This window comes from Crocuta crocuta, unplaced genomic scaffold, assembly GCF_008692635.1.
Source record: "Crocuta crocuta isolate KB4526 unplaced genomic scaffold, BGI_CrCroc_1.0 scaffold795, whole genome shotgun sequence".
Taxonomy (NCBI): Eukaryota; Metazoa; Chordata; class Mammalia; order Carnivora; family Hyaenidae; genus Crocuta; species Crocuta crocuta.
Window position 1 is genome coordinate 51271 of NW_027527825.1, and position 15566 is coordinate 66836.

Genomic DNA, 15566 nt, shown 5'->3' on the forward strand with positions numbered 1-15566 from the left:
AAAAAAAAAAAAAAAAAAAAAAAAAAAAGTATCCAAATTAGAAAACAAGTAAACTGATTTGTTTGCAAATAATATGATCTTCTATGTAGGAAACTCTCGATTATACACACACACACAGTTCTAAGAAATGAATTCAGCTAAGTAGTGGGATACAAAATCAATGCATAAGCATCAGTTGTATTTCTATATATTGACAATGAACAATCTGAAAAGGAAATTACTAAAAAAAATCCCAATTTCAAATAGTATCAAAAAGAATAATATAATACATACAAATTAACTAATGAGGTAAAAGACTTATACAACTCTAAAACATCATTGTAAAAAATTAAGACATAAATAAATGGAAACATCCCATGCTGTTTCATGAACTGGAAGACAATAATAAGATGACATTACTCAAAAGTGATCTATGAAGGTTAATGTAATCTGATTCAAAATCCCAACGATGTTTCTTTGCAAAAGTGAAAAACTATTCTAAAATTCATATTGTATCTCAAAAGACCCCTAATAACCAAAGTATCTTGAAAAGGAAAAAGCTACACAAAATACACTTCTGATTTTAAAACTTACTAAAACACTACAGTAATCAAAATAGTCTGGTGCTGGCATAAAGACCTACAGACAGTCAAGCAGAGCAGAAGAAAGAACCCAGAAATAAACCTTTTGCATATATGGTCAAATGACTTTCAACAAGGGTCCCAAGAGCATTCAATGGGGAAAGGATAATCTTCTAACAAATGATGCCGGGAAAGGTAGACAGCTGTGCAAAATAATGAAGTTGAACCCTTACCTAACACCATATACAAAATTAACTTAGAAAGAGCTAAATATAAGACCTAAAACTCTTAGAGGAAAACACAGAGCAAAAACTTCCTGACATTAAATTTTGGAATAATTTCTCAGGACACCAAAGGCACAGCAACAAAAGAAAAGGTAGACAAATGGGATTTCATGAAAAATTAAAAGTTTTGTGCATCAAAAGACAAGAGAGTACATTAAGAGAGTAAAAAAGGCAACCCATAGACTGGGAGACTGCATAAAAGTCATGCATTTTAGAATGGATTGATATCAAGAATATATATAGAACTTCTAAAGCCGATCAGCAACAACAAAAATCCTGATTCAAAAACAAGCAAAGGAAATGAATAAACATTTCTTCAGATATACAAATGGCACTTTTTTTTTTTTAATCTATGGCCTTTTTATTTAAAGTTTATTTATTTTGAGAGAAAGGAATGAAAGCACAAATGGGGGAAGGGCAGAGAGCAAGAATCCCAAGTAGATTCCACACTGCCACTGCAGAGCCTAGAGCCCTATGTGGGGCTCAAACTCAGCTGAAATCAGATACGTAAAAGACTATGCCATCCAGGTGCCACTACCAATGGGCTTTTAACCACAAGCAAAGATCCTCAACATCATTAGATACCAGGGAAATGCAGATAAAAACTACGATGAGATACACAGGTTTTGGCAAGCATGTGGAAAAATTGGAAACCTGTGTACTGTTGATGGGAATGTAAACTGGTACAGTGGCTACAGAAAACAGAATAGTAATTCTTCAGCAAACTGAAAATAAGAATTGTCACATGACCTGGCAATTTCATTTCTGGACAAATATCCTAAAGAATTGAGAGCAGGACCTCAGATACCTGTAAGCCTATGTTCATAGCAACATTATTCACAATAGCTAAAATACAAAAACAACCTAAGTATCCATCAACGGATGAATGGATCAACAAAATGTGGTATATAAACACAATGGAATATTATCCAGCCTTAAAAAGGAAATTCTATATGCACTACATGTATGAACCTTGAGGACATTATGTTAAGTGAATTAAGCCAGTGACAAAAAGACAAAAATTGTATCATTCCATTTATATGAGAAAGAGTAATCAAAAATCACAGAGACCAAAAGTAGAACAGTGGCTGTCTGGGGGCAGGGGAGGGAAGAATGGAGAATTATTGTTTAATGATGTAGTTTTTCAAGTTTTGCAAGGTGAAAAGGTATGGAGATGAACAGTAGTGATGGTGAATATATTTAACATTACTGAACTCTACACGTATAAATGGTTAAAAATTTTTTAATGTTTATTTCTTTTGAGAGGGGGAGCACGAGCAAGGGAGAGGCAGGGAGAGAGAGAGAGGGAGAGAAAGAATCCCAAGCAGGCTCTGTGCTGTGGGGCCTGATGTGGGAGCTCAATCCCATGAACCATGAGATCATGACCTGAACTGCAATCAAGAGTCAGACGCTTACCCAACTGAGCCACCTAGGTAGCCCTAAACGGTTAAATTTCATGTTAGGTGTATTTTACCATAATAAAAAGAAACCATATGAAATACTACTTCCTGCCAATAGGTGATATGTTAAAACACACACACATAGAAAGCATTAAGTACTGGCAAAGATTTAGAGACATTAAAACTTTCCTACATTGTTGGTAGGAATGTAAATGGTTCAACCACTGTGGGAAACAGTCTCTGGGTTTCTCAAAAAGTTAATCACAGAGTTACCACATGAACCAATAATTCTACACTTAGATATATACAAAAGAGAAATGAAAACATGTATCCCCCCCAAAAACCTGTAAACAAATGTTAGCAGCATTATTCATTAGAAACAATATGTGAGAACAAACTCAATGTCCCACCAACTGATGAGAGCTAAAAAAAGAAATGCAGTATATCCATATAATGGATTATTGAGCCATTAAAAGAAATGAATTATTGATACATGTCAGTAACATGGATGATTATGCTAAGTGAATGGAAGCCTAACATAAAAGCTCATTTATTTTTTAAAAATGTTTATTTATTCACTTTTGAGAGGGAAGATAGGGGCAGAAGGAGAGGGAGAAAGAGAATCCCAACCTCACACTGTGCTGTTAGGGCAGAGCCCGACATAGGGACTGGCACCCAGGAACTGTGAGATCATGACCAGGGCCTAGTTCAAGAATCCAAAGTACAACCAACTGAGCCACTCAGGTGCCCCCCCATCCAGACTTCTAAATGACAATACCTATTTGCTTCAGTTGATTTTATTAAAATTTGTTTACTGACACAGGAAACTCCTTCAAAGTCCTTTCTCAAAATCACCGATACTGCAAGCAGTTGGTGCATACAATGGATATATACTACATTTTTATACTTTCATTATAAATTGGTACAAACAACATATGGTATAATTTGTTCTGTTTAAAATTTAAATAAAGATATCACAGTGCACATATTCTACCTCAATTTATTTTTCCACTTGGCATTTTACTGTCAAGAACTATCAACATTCAGATATACTTTTATAATTTAAAAAATTATGTCACTTGACAGGCCTCAAACAGATGTTCCAAAATACTTTTTTCTCAGCTGCACAAAGTAAACTAAGAGTTTGTTTTTAAACATTTTTTGCGTGAGCACAGCAGCATTAGCAGCATCATTAATTAGCAGCATCATTACCGCTTATCATCATCTCCACCTTCACGGGAGTTTTCTTCTGAAACTCCTACCAAGTAACCATCTACACTGACTGAAATGTTCTCCTCTGGAACTCCTTGCCAAAGTGAGTAATTTTAAAAGATGTAATTATCAAAGGGAAAATGCCTCCATTCACCTAGCCACCTGAAAATATACTTAACATAAAAAAATATTCACCTGTAAAAATTTTGGCAATTTTCATTAAAAAAAGTCTGAGCATAGGCTATAGGTAAAATAACAAACAAACAAATAAATAAATGCAAACTTTAAGTTGAAGCCAGTACTAAGTAACATCCTTTTTACATGTTAGAACATTAAGTTTATATAACTTGTCAACATACCCTGTTTCTAGTTTCAAATGTACAGAACCATTCCATTCTAACAAAAAGTAAAAAGCTGAACAGACTAAAAAATCAACAACTCTTGGTTTTGTAAATGAGGAAATGACAGAGGACAAACTGGAGTAGACAACCAGCCCTATCTACTTAAGTAAGGCAGAGGGTTGGGGGAGCGGGGGAGGTGGCAGGCAGAACATACTTGTAAAGTTTACACTCCAGCTTACTAAAAAACTAAGCTAATCCTAGAACTACCAAATGTTTTCTCTCTCCACCTACCTCACCTTCACTTTACTAAAGGCTTATTTACCATAACTCCTTTTGCCTGGTATATCATGTCTGGCTATGAGAAAAATACTGCAAAGTATACCAAAAGGCAAAAAACACAAGTTGAAGAGAGAGAGCATCAGAAGCACATATGACAAACATACTGGAATTAAGGGATCAGAAATTTAAGACAATTATGATTAACATCTAAGGGCTCTAACGGATAAAGCAGACAGCAAGCAGGAATAGATGGGTGATGTAAGCAGGGAGCTACAAATCCTAGGAAAGAACCAAAAAGCAATGTTAGAGATAAAAAATACTGTAACAAAAATGAAGAATGCCTTTGATGGGCTTATTAGTGGACTGAACACAGCTGAGGAAAGAATCTCTGAACTAGAGGATATCAACAGAAATCTCCAAAACTGAAAAGAGAACAAAGACTGGAACAAAACAGAACAGAAAATCCAAGGACTCTGGAACAACAAAAGGTATAATATCTATGTGTGGAAATACCAGGAGAAGAAAAAGAGAAAGGAATAAAATATTTGAAACCATGACAGAGAATTTCTCCAAATTAATGGCAGACACCAAATCACAGATCAGTAAACTCAAGCACTAAAGAATAAATGTCAAAAAAAAGCCAACTACCCTGTTCCAGGCACATCTGTGTCAAACTACAGAAAATTAAAAGTAAAAAAAAATCCTGAAAGAAGAAAGAGTAAAGACACCTTACCTAAACTGGAACAAAGGTAAGAATTACAGGACTTCTACTCAGAAGCCAAGCAAGCAAGAATAGAATAGATATTTAAAGTACTGAGAGGAAAAAATACCAGCCTGGAATTCTATACCCTGTGAAATTATCCTTCAAAAGTTAAGGAGAAATAAGGATGTTTTCAGACAAACAAAAATTTAGAGAATTTGTTGACAGCAGATCTGCCTTGCAATAAATGTTAAAAGAAGCTCTTTAACGAGAAGGAAAATAATATAGATCAGAAACTGAGATCTACATAAAAGAAGAGCACTGAAGATGGAATAAACAAAGTCAAAATAAAACTATTTCTCATTCTTAATTGATCTAACACATGAGTTTGTTGAAAATAATTCCAACTATATATTCTATTATATATGCTAATGACTACAACTTACATATATATGATTATGTATGCATATACAGGAGTGAAACGAATGACAGTAATGACACAGGAAACATGAGGGAGGAATTAGAATTATTTTGTTATTATAAAGTACTCACACTACTTGTGAAGAGGTACAGTATTCTTTGAAAGTCAACTTGGAATAGTTGTAAATGGATACTGCAAACTCTATGGCAACCACTAAAAACAGTAAAAAAACAAAAACTGACATGCTTAGAAAGAAAAGAAAATAGAATTTTATAAAATGTTCAGTTAAAACTATAAGAGGCAGAAAAAGAGCAGAGGACAAAAACAAAGAACAAGGTAACAAATAGAAAACAATAACATACAGTAAATATTAACCCAACTATATCAATAATCACTTTGAATATCAATGGTCTAAATGCACCTATTAAAAAACAAATTGTAAGGGTGGATCAAAACAAAAGATCCAACTATATGTTGTCTTCAAGAAACCTATTTTAATTATAAAGATATAGATTAAAAATAAATAGATGGCAAAAAAATGTACCATGATAATACGAATCAAAAGAAAGCAGGAGTAGCTGTATTAATTTCAGAAAGAGCAGATTTCAAAGCAAGGAAAATTAGCAGGGAGAAGGCAAGGCATTACACAATGATAAAGTGACTACTTCTCCAAGAAAATGTAACAACCTTTAAAATATATGCACCTAACAACAGAGAGTCAAACTAAATGAGGAAAAAACTGATAGAAATGCAAGAAGAAATGGATGAATCTACTATCATAAATGAAATAGACAGATGCAGCAGGTAAGGATGCAATTGAACTCAAAATCATCAATAAACTGGGTATCATGATCTACAGACAACTCATCCACAAATAGAATAAATCCCAAGAAAAAATTTTAAATGTTAACTGAGTACAAATGAAAACACAACTTATTGAGGCACCTGGGTGGCTCAGTTAGTTAAGTATCTGACTTTGGCTCAGGTCATGATCTCACAGTGCATGAGTTAGAGCGTGTGTTGGGCTCTGTGCTGACAGCTTGGAGCCTAGAGCCTGCTTCAGATTCTGTTTCCCCCTTCCCAAAGCCCCTCCCCAACTCGTGTTCTTTCTCTCTCTCTCTCAAAAATAAATAAACGTTAAAAAATTTTAAAAAAAAGACAACTTATTAAAATTTGTGGAAAACAAAAACTGCAGTACTTATAAGGAAATTTATAGCACTCAATACATATATTAGAAAAGAAAGCTCTAAATCAGTAACCTAAGTTCTTTCTTCAGAAAACTGGGGGGGGGGGGGGGGGGGAAAACNCTGTGAAATTGAAAACAATAAATCAATAAAACCAAAAACTGGTTCTTTGAAAGATAACAAAGCCAGTTAAGTCGCCAGGTGCCTAGGTTAAGCATCTGGCTCGAGACCTGCATAGGGCTCTCTAGTGCCAGCATGAAGCCTGCTTCCAATCCTCTCTGTTCCCCTATCTCTCTGCCCCTGCCCCACTTGTGCATGTGTGCACTCTCACTCTCTCAAAAATAAAATATGAAGAAAAAGACCCCCCCAAAAAAACCAGTAAGTTTCTAGCCAGACTAAGAAAAAATGAACACATGAATTACTACTTTTAGAAATGAAAGAACTGATGTCACTACAGATCCCACGGGCATTTCTTTAAAAAATAACAAGGAATACTATGAACATTATGCCCACAAACTTGAAAACTTAATGAAATGGACCAATTCCTTGAAAGACAAAATCTGCTAAAACTCACACAAGAAGGAGAAACACAATCTAAGGAAATCTGTATCCTTTAAAGAAATTAAATACGTAAATAATAACCTTCCAAAACCAAAAGCACCAGACCAAGGTGGGTTCACTGGTGAATTCTACCAAACATTTAAGGAAGAAATTATACCAATTCTTTCCAATCTTTCAGGAAACAGATGTAAGGGAAATACTTCTCCTCATTCTATGAGACCAATATGATCCTAGTATCAAAACCAGGCAAAGACATTAAAAGAAAACTATAAAACATCATATGTATCATGAACATAGATGTAAAAATCCTCAACAAAGTATTAGCAAATCAAATCCAGCAATGTGCTGTAAGAATTATATACTATAATCAAGTGAGATTTATCGCTGGTAGAAAAGCTGGCTCAACATTTGAAAATTAATTAATGTATGGGTGCCTGGGTGGCTCAATCGATTATGTGTCTGACTTCGGTTCAGGTCATAATCTCATGGGCTCATGAGTCTGAGTCCCACATTGGGCTCTCTGCTGTTACCTTGTGCTTCAGTTCCTCTGTTCCCATCTCTCTGTCCCTCCCCACTCCACTCATTCTTTCTCTCTCTTAAAATAAATGAACTTAAAATAATTAATGTTTAGAGGCGCTTGGGTGGCTTGGTCAGTTAAGCATCCAACTTTGGCTCAGGTCATGATCTCATGGTTTGTGGGTTCAAGCCCTGCATCAGGCTCTGCGCTGACAGCCAGTTCAGAGCCTGGAGCCTGTTTCAGATTCTGTATCTCCCTCTCTCTCTGACCCTCCCCTGCCCACGCGCTCTCTCTCTCTCTCTCTCTCTCTGTCCTCTCTCAGAAATAAAACATTAAACACTTTTTTTAAATTAATGTTGNACGCGCTCTCTCTCTCTCTCTCTCTCTCTCTCTGTCCTCTCTCTCAGAAATAAAACATTAAACACTTTTTTTAAATTAATGTTGATCACATCAAGAAACTCAAGGGAAAAAGATCATGTAACTTTTATCAGTAGACACAGAAAAAACATTTGACAAAATCCATCCATTCATGGTAAAATCTCTCAGCAAATTAATAACTGAGTGGAACTTCCTCAAATTGATAAATATCTACAAAAAAATCTATAGCTAACATCACACTTAATGTTGAGAAGTTCAAAGCTTTCCCACCAAGATTACGAAGAAGTTAAGGATGTCCCCTCTCACCACTCCTTTTGAACATCGTACTGGAAGTACTAGCTAATGCAGTAAGACAAGAAAGAGAAATAAAGGGCATATAAATTGGGAAGAAATAACTTGGTAATAGCAAAGTAATGCTAGTTTTGCAACAGAAAGCAAAATCCCAAGTCACTAAATCATATTTCAACTTTCTTAAGTATTTTTGAGCCCTCTCTCTACCCAAAAAGAAACAAAATCAGTAGATGCTTTCTGTTATCCTCTTTTTTGGAGCTATGACATACAAAGGATACTATCATCATCTATTAAAATAGGCATAACTAGACTGTTGTAAAAAATCTTAATATACACACAGGGGTGGGAGGGAAAGAGGAAGGGAGAGCATGCACATGAGCAGTACCTGACATTTTAAAATGTTATGGATTATTAAGTTGATTATGAATAGTAATAGATCCCTATATGGAACTATAATTGATAAAGGACAAATGTGTACAACCTACAGCATTTCCACAGAGTTCATGAGTACTAAACGGTAGCAAAACATTAAGTATTACTTACCCATAAGTAGTATGTGAACTGAAGTGCAAATATAGCAATGCCTTCATTATCAAAGGAGCCAGCTACTGACCGAGAAATGTAACCTGGCACAATAGCAATAAAACAAGCAGCTAAAAGTCCTGCTCCTTGGTTCCAAAGTTCTCTGGTAAGCAGGAAAGTAGATATAGATGTAAGGCCGCTAAAAGTCGGTGCAAGGAACACACATACATCTCTTATATGAACTGTTATGTTCAATGTATTTAAAATCCAATGGATAAGGCCAGCTGTTATCATCAACCCTGGGTAAACCTAGGAAGACAAAAATGGGAAATTTAATTACATATAAAATAATGGAATTGAAAAGACTAACATAAGTTCTTTCCTTTATTACATATTGCTTATAGTAAGTTTGAGAATAAGATCTCAGAACAGTTTGCCTTCTTCACTGAACTTCTATACTACAAAACTAAACATTCTTTTGTATTGGATACAGCAGAAATGCTCATATATGAAGCAATACATATTTAAATAAAAGATCAGATTGAATGATAATAACTGAAAATGATTAGAAACAGAAAACTGTCAGCAACTTTCTTATAGATTATACTATTTTTTTCACTGTAAAACAGGGTCCTAGTCTAACTTACTCTTAAGTTCAGGGTTGTAACATGCTCGAACTTTGCCCACACTTCTCTGTATGTAAGGGGAGTGAGAAAAATAGAGAAGAAAAGTTATATGCCATATTATTTAAGTGTCTTCCTTCCTTTAAAGGCCAAGATTTGGAATGTAAACAGCTCTAACTAGGGGAAGAAAACAAAAAATACAACTAGTCAGTTGGTGAATTCAAAGATAATATTTTGGGATCCTGGAAGGTTGAACATTTTTACACCACTTAAAGTATTTAAGGATGGAAGAGAATAACAATAAACAATAGGCCAGTTAAACCTCATCCTAAAAGAGGAACATGATAACATTAGGAGAATTCAGAGAAAAATAAGTTGGATACTATTTTTGAACTATTCATAGGTGATTAAATGTTATTTACATTTCCATCCTTATCTAACTCCTAAAAGATTCTTCCCTTTCTCTTATCACAGAAACTAAAAAAAAAGGAGAAAAACAAGTTACATTTCTTTTCCTAGCTCTACTATTTAAAATTGCAAACTCTCTATGGTCTTTAACTTCTTCCCTTGCTTTTTCTCCTTAGCACTTAACCACCATTTAACATACATTTTGTTACTTTATTTATTATCGTTTAAACCCAACACCCTTACAAGAATATAAACTCTGGAAGAGCAGGGAAAGTTTCCCCCACACCCAGAACAATAATTGGCACAAAAGAAATGCACAATACCTATTCAGTGCATGGAAGGAGAATCCGATTAAAGAAGGGGTAAAGTGCGGCAACCATCACAACTCTTAAAAACTAAAATTTTGTTCTTTTTCATATAGAATACCAGAGGTCCCAATACACAATTGTGAAGCCATACTTTTTTAAAAATGAAAATGAATCTGAAAATACTTCTAAAGGTAGTCAATACATTCATAATAAAAAGGCAGACTAAACTGATATACAAAATACAGCCAAGACACAATACAAGTATAAGATCAAAGGACGTTAAAAACCAAACAAAAACATTCACCCAACAACAACAAAAACATATTTAAGCTCAAAAGAAAGGAAACCCTCCAGATACCAAAAATATGGAGGGAATTTAAAGTAGGTACTGATGCCAAGGGAGCCCCAAAAAGAAGAGCAAACCACTCTGGGCTGGATGCACACCTTTGAGACTGGGGTTTAGCAGGGCTGTTGCTCCATACAGGGATCCGAGAAAATGCCTAATTCCCAGCACAAACCCAGGGCCTGCTTATGAAACCAGACTAGACAAATCATACCCATGCATTAAGGGAAGTGGTAAGGAACTTTCTGCCTTACTTCCAAAGCTTTACAGAAACAAAATAAGAAATAAACTCATTTAATACATGTGTAAATATGAGTTCCACATTTACAACAACTTCAGATGTAAGAAACCTCTAAGAAGTAACCTCTAAAAACTGTCCTAACACCAGTGAAACCCCTATTGGCTGCAGTGAAGGCAAATGGAAATGGGAAGAATATTATAAAAATGGTGCCAAATACTAAGGCGTTCGGAGCAGAACACAAGCCTCCAGGGAGGATGAATTCAAAATAAAAAGTTATAAATATGCCAGGAAACAAACTATACTCATCAAACATTTCACTAAGGTATATACAACAGGAGATATGCCTTCCTAATTTGCCCTGGAGACCGTCATGACTTCCCTGCTTGCTTCTGCATCTCTGTTTAGGTCAAGGATAAGATGATGTCCCAGATTAGAAAAACATCTCACTATCATGGAGAACATACTCTTCCAAACAGAGGCAACATTTATAAAATGTGGCTACATGCTAGACCACAAATCAAGTCTCAAAAATTTCAAAGGGCTGAAATTTCAGTTTGTTCTCTAACCAAAATAGAAGTATAAAGTGTGTAAAAAAAAAACAAAAACAAAAAAAAAAAAACGGTAACTAGGAAATCCTTACAGTTAAAAATTAAATTCTAAATAATCCATGTGTCAGCAGGAATTATAATGGAAATTAAATTTCACCTTGAGTGAAAATAAAAATACTATGTATCAAAACTTATACACTATAAATGTAGCTAAAACAGTGATTATTGGGAACTATATGGCTTCAAAATAAATACATTAGGAGAGCCTAGGTGGCTCAGTCAGTTGAGCATTGTATCTTGGTTTCAGCACTGGTCATGATTCCAGGGTTGTGGGATCGAGCCCTACATAGGGCTCTCCACTTGGCATGGAGCCTGCTTTAAGATTCTCTCTTTCCCTCTGTGCCTCTCCCCAATTTGTGTGCTCTCCTTCTCTAAAATAAAAGCTAAACTAAACTAAAATAAAAACAAAGAAAGGTTATTGAGCAAACCTATCAAGAGGCCAGAAAAACATCACCATAATCTCAAGAAAAATGTGAGGAAGGAAATAAATGGAAATTAACACAATAAAAGACAAACATATAATACAGATAATCAACAAAGTCAAAGTTTCTTTGGGTTAAGAAATCTAATAAAAGTGATAAACTGACAAAAAATAAGACTAAATATATGTTTCCTCAAAGGTATCTACCTATCATTTTCTCTTCAACATTCTCCTTACATTCCAGATCCCATATATTTTTTCCCTTATGTCACATTCTGAATGTAACAGCTTCCCATGAGCTATGATCAATACTCAATTATCTGAAGTTAATTTAGGGGAGCTTTAGGACCTGAAAACTGAAATTATCTGCTATTTCCTTCCAAAAAATATTTTTTCAACAAAGTTGCTATAGAATAAAACAAAACCACAAATAACCTGAACTTAAGATGTACTATGACAAGAAATCTCCCCTACCAGTCTCCACTTGTTAGAATTAGAGTCTAGTATGAGATAACACAAACATGTGCAGGGAAGGGGTGGGGGAGGAAGTGTCAAGAAGAGATTTAGTAAATTAAATACTAGGTTATCAGCCACAGAAAACTGTATTAGTTAACTATACAAAGGTTTCAAGGATCTCCATCACCTTAGTAACTAATGATTTACTCAAGTATCTTTAAAACTTTGTGATTAACATAAATAACTGCAGAGATACTTACAGTACCACCTACTATTCTTCCTAGTGGATACCATGCTCTTTCATCAAACCAATTTAAAAATTCATAGAACCCATGAGATGCAAGATGATGTGTTGATCTATAGTTAAACCTAGAAAAAACAGGAAAAAAAGGAAATGTTATAAAAGTTGGCTTACTAGAAAGAAATAGCTCTATCTTTTTGAATATTATAAAAACAAGTATCTTTATGGCTACATAAATATTTCTTTTATAGAAACTGAATAACTTTATTCTCCAAGAAATAGGCTTAAANCATTGCTTAGGATGCAGGCAGTACACGGCTATAGTTTTAAACAAAACAAAGTGAGGTATATGCAATTCACCACATGGTCCAAGTTAATGACTCTCAAAAGACTAAGAACTACTGACAGAAGACAGCATCAGAATAAAAGGAGCACACTTTACATGATCACCTTCAATCCCACAACCCTAAAAATTACAGGAATAAACAATAAATTATAATAGCACTAAAAACATGAGAATAAAGTATAAGAGCACTGTAAAACAAGAATGACCTTAGGGAATGAGAAATTTAATCAATGAAAGACAAAAGACAAATGAGAAGAAATGCACTGTAGCATTTTGAGACAAATTTCAAGAAATACAAAAATAAACACACTCAAATATCAAACATTTGAGAAAAGTAAGGAACATGAAAACTAAGCATCAAAAACAAATGGAAGAATACCACAGGAAGCAGAAACAAGACTACTTACAGAGACTACCTAAAACAGGCTATGACAGCCTGATAGGATATAGCAATTGTAAATAAACACATGCTCAGCATCAGAGCACCTAAATATATTAAGCAAATGGTAACAGATCCAAATGCATAAAGAGAGAACAATGCAATAATATTAAAGGACTTCAATACCCTAACTTTCAATACTGGACAGAACATACAGAGAGAATATCAGTAAGTTGATACTGGATTTGAACTACACTGCATACCAAATGGATCTAACAGATTAACAGAGAACATTCCATCTAGCAGTGGCAGGAACACATATTATTCTCAGGCACACACAGAATATTCTCCAGGATATTAATATTAGGTCACAAAACAAGTCTTAACATATTTAAGAAGACTGAAATTATATTAAGTATCTTTTCCAACCACAATTGTATGACCCTAGAAATCAATAAGAAAACTGGAAAATTCATAAACATGTGGAAGTTAAAAACATAGCTGTGAAAAATCAATAGGTCGAGTTGTGAAAAATCAATAGGTCGAAGGAGAAATAAAAAGGACAATAAAAACTATCTTGAGACAAACACAAATGAAAACACAATAAAACTTACAGAATGTAGCAAAAGCAGATTTAAGGGAAGTTATACCAACAAACATCTACATTAAATAAAAAACAGATCTCAAACAACCTAACTATACCTCAAGGAACAAGAAAAAGAATAAACTGTGCCCAAAGTTAGCAAAAGAAAGGAAATAACAAGATCAGAGCAGGGATAAATGAAATAGAGACTAGAAAAACAAAAGATCGACTAAACTAAGAACTGGTGTTTTTGAAAAGATAAACAAAAATGATAAACATTTTGCTAGACTTAGAAAAGAGAGAAGACTCAGATAAATAAAATCAGAAATGAATGGGAAAATATTATAACTTATACCACAAAAATACAGATTGTAAGAGACTACTATGAACAAATATACACCAACAAACTGGACAACCTAGAAGATGTGAATTAATTATAAAAACATATAACCTACGTCAACACTGAACCGGGAAGAAACAGAAAATCAAAACAGAACAGTAAGGAGATTGAATCAGTAATCAAAAACCTTCCAGGAAAGAAAAGATGGCCTCAAAGGCAAATTCCATCAAACACTTAAAGAATAATTAATGCCAATCCTTCCCAAACTTTTCCAAAAAAATGGAAGAAGTGAGAACATGTTGAAATTCATAATGTGAGAAACTCATAAACTGAGACCAGAGTCACCCTAATATTGAAGCCAGATAAGGGTACTACAAGGAAAAAACAAAACAAAACAAAACTATAGGCCAATGTCCCAGATACTAGCAAACCAAATTCAACAACATTTTCTTTAATATGCCATGATCATAGAGCACGATCAACAGGTTATCCCTGGAAGTCAAGGACGGTTCAACATATGGAAATCAAAAATGGGATAAACCAGATTAATAAAAAAAAAAAAAGAATAAAAATCATGACCATGTCAATAGAAGCAGAAAAGGCATTTGACAAAATTCAACATTGTTTTAAAGAACTTTCAACAAATTTGGTACAGAAGGAAGGTAATCTCAACATAATAAAGGCCATATATGACAAGCCCACAGCTAACATCAAACTTGACGGTAAAAGGTTGAAAGACTCTCCTCCTAGATCAGGAGCAAGACAAAGGTGCCCACTCTCACCACTTCTATTCAACACAAAACTAAAGTCCTGTCTGGAGCAATTAGGCAAGAAAAAGAAAAGGACTCTAAGTTAGGAAAGAAGAAGTAAAATTGTTTCCAGAGGACACAATCTTATCTACAGAAAAACCTGAAGACCCCACTAAATAACTGTAAAACTAATAAAAAGGATTCAGTAAAGGTGCAGGTTACAAAATCATCATTCAAAACTCTGTTGCCAATCAGGAGACTATAGATGCTGGCGAGGATGTAGAGAAACAGGCACCCTCCTACATTCCCTCCTATTGGTGGGAATGTAAACTGGTGCAGCCCCCTGGAAAACAGTGTGGAGGTTCCTCAAAAATTAACAATAGATGGGGTGCCTGGGTGGCTTAGTCGGTTAAGCGTCCGACTTTCGCTTAGGNCAGCACTTTCAACAACAGCCAAATCACGGAAAGAGTCTAAATGTCCATCAACTGACAAATGGATCAATACGATGTGGTATATCTATACAATGGAATACTACATAGCAATGACAAAGAATGAAACCTGGCCATGTGTAGCAATGTGGATGGAACTCGAAGGTGTTATGCTGAGTGAAATAAGTCAGGTAGAGAAGGACAGATACCATATGTTTTCAATTATAAGTGGAACTGGAGAAACTTAGCAGAGGATCATGAAGGAGGAGGCGGGGGAAAAAATAGCTGGGGAGAGGGAGGCAGGCAATCCATGAGAGACTGCTGAATACTGAGAACAAACTGAGGGTTGATGGGGGTGGGGGGAGAGGGGAAGGAGGGTGATGCGTATGGAGGAAGGCCTTGTTGGGATGAGCACTGGATGTTATACGGAAACCAACTTGAT

At 35.0% G+C, this 15566-nt stretch overlaps 1 protein-coding gene across 1 annotated transcript in view; it reads right to left on the reverse strand.

The window, feature by feature from the left end:
• STT3B (STT3 oligosaccharyltransferase complex catalytic subunit B) overlaps positions 1–12427 on the reverse strand; it is a 59102-nt gene extending 46675 nt beyond the window's left edge. The window contains exons 1-2 of the mRNA XM_077778330.1: positions 12319–12427; positions 8672–8959 (exon numbers count right to left, since the gene is read on the reverse strand). Coding sequence (XP_077634456.1) covers positions 8672–8944 — 273 coding nt within the window. The 5' untranslated portion in view covers positions 8945–8959; positions 12319–12427. The remainder of the gene's footprint in view (positions 1–8671; positions 8960–12318) is intronic.
• Between the last annotated feature and the right edge of the window lie 3139 nt (positions 12428–15566).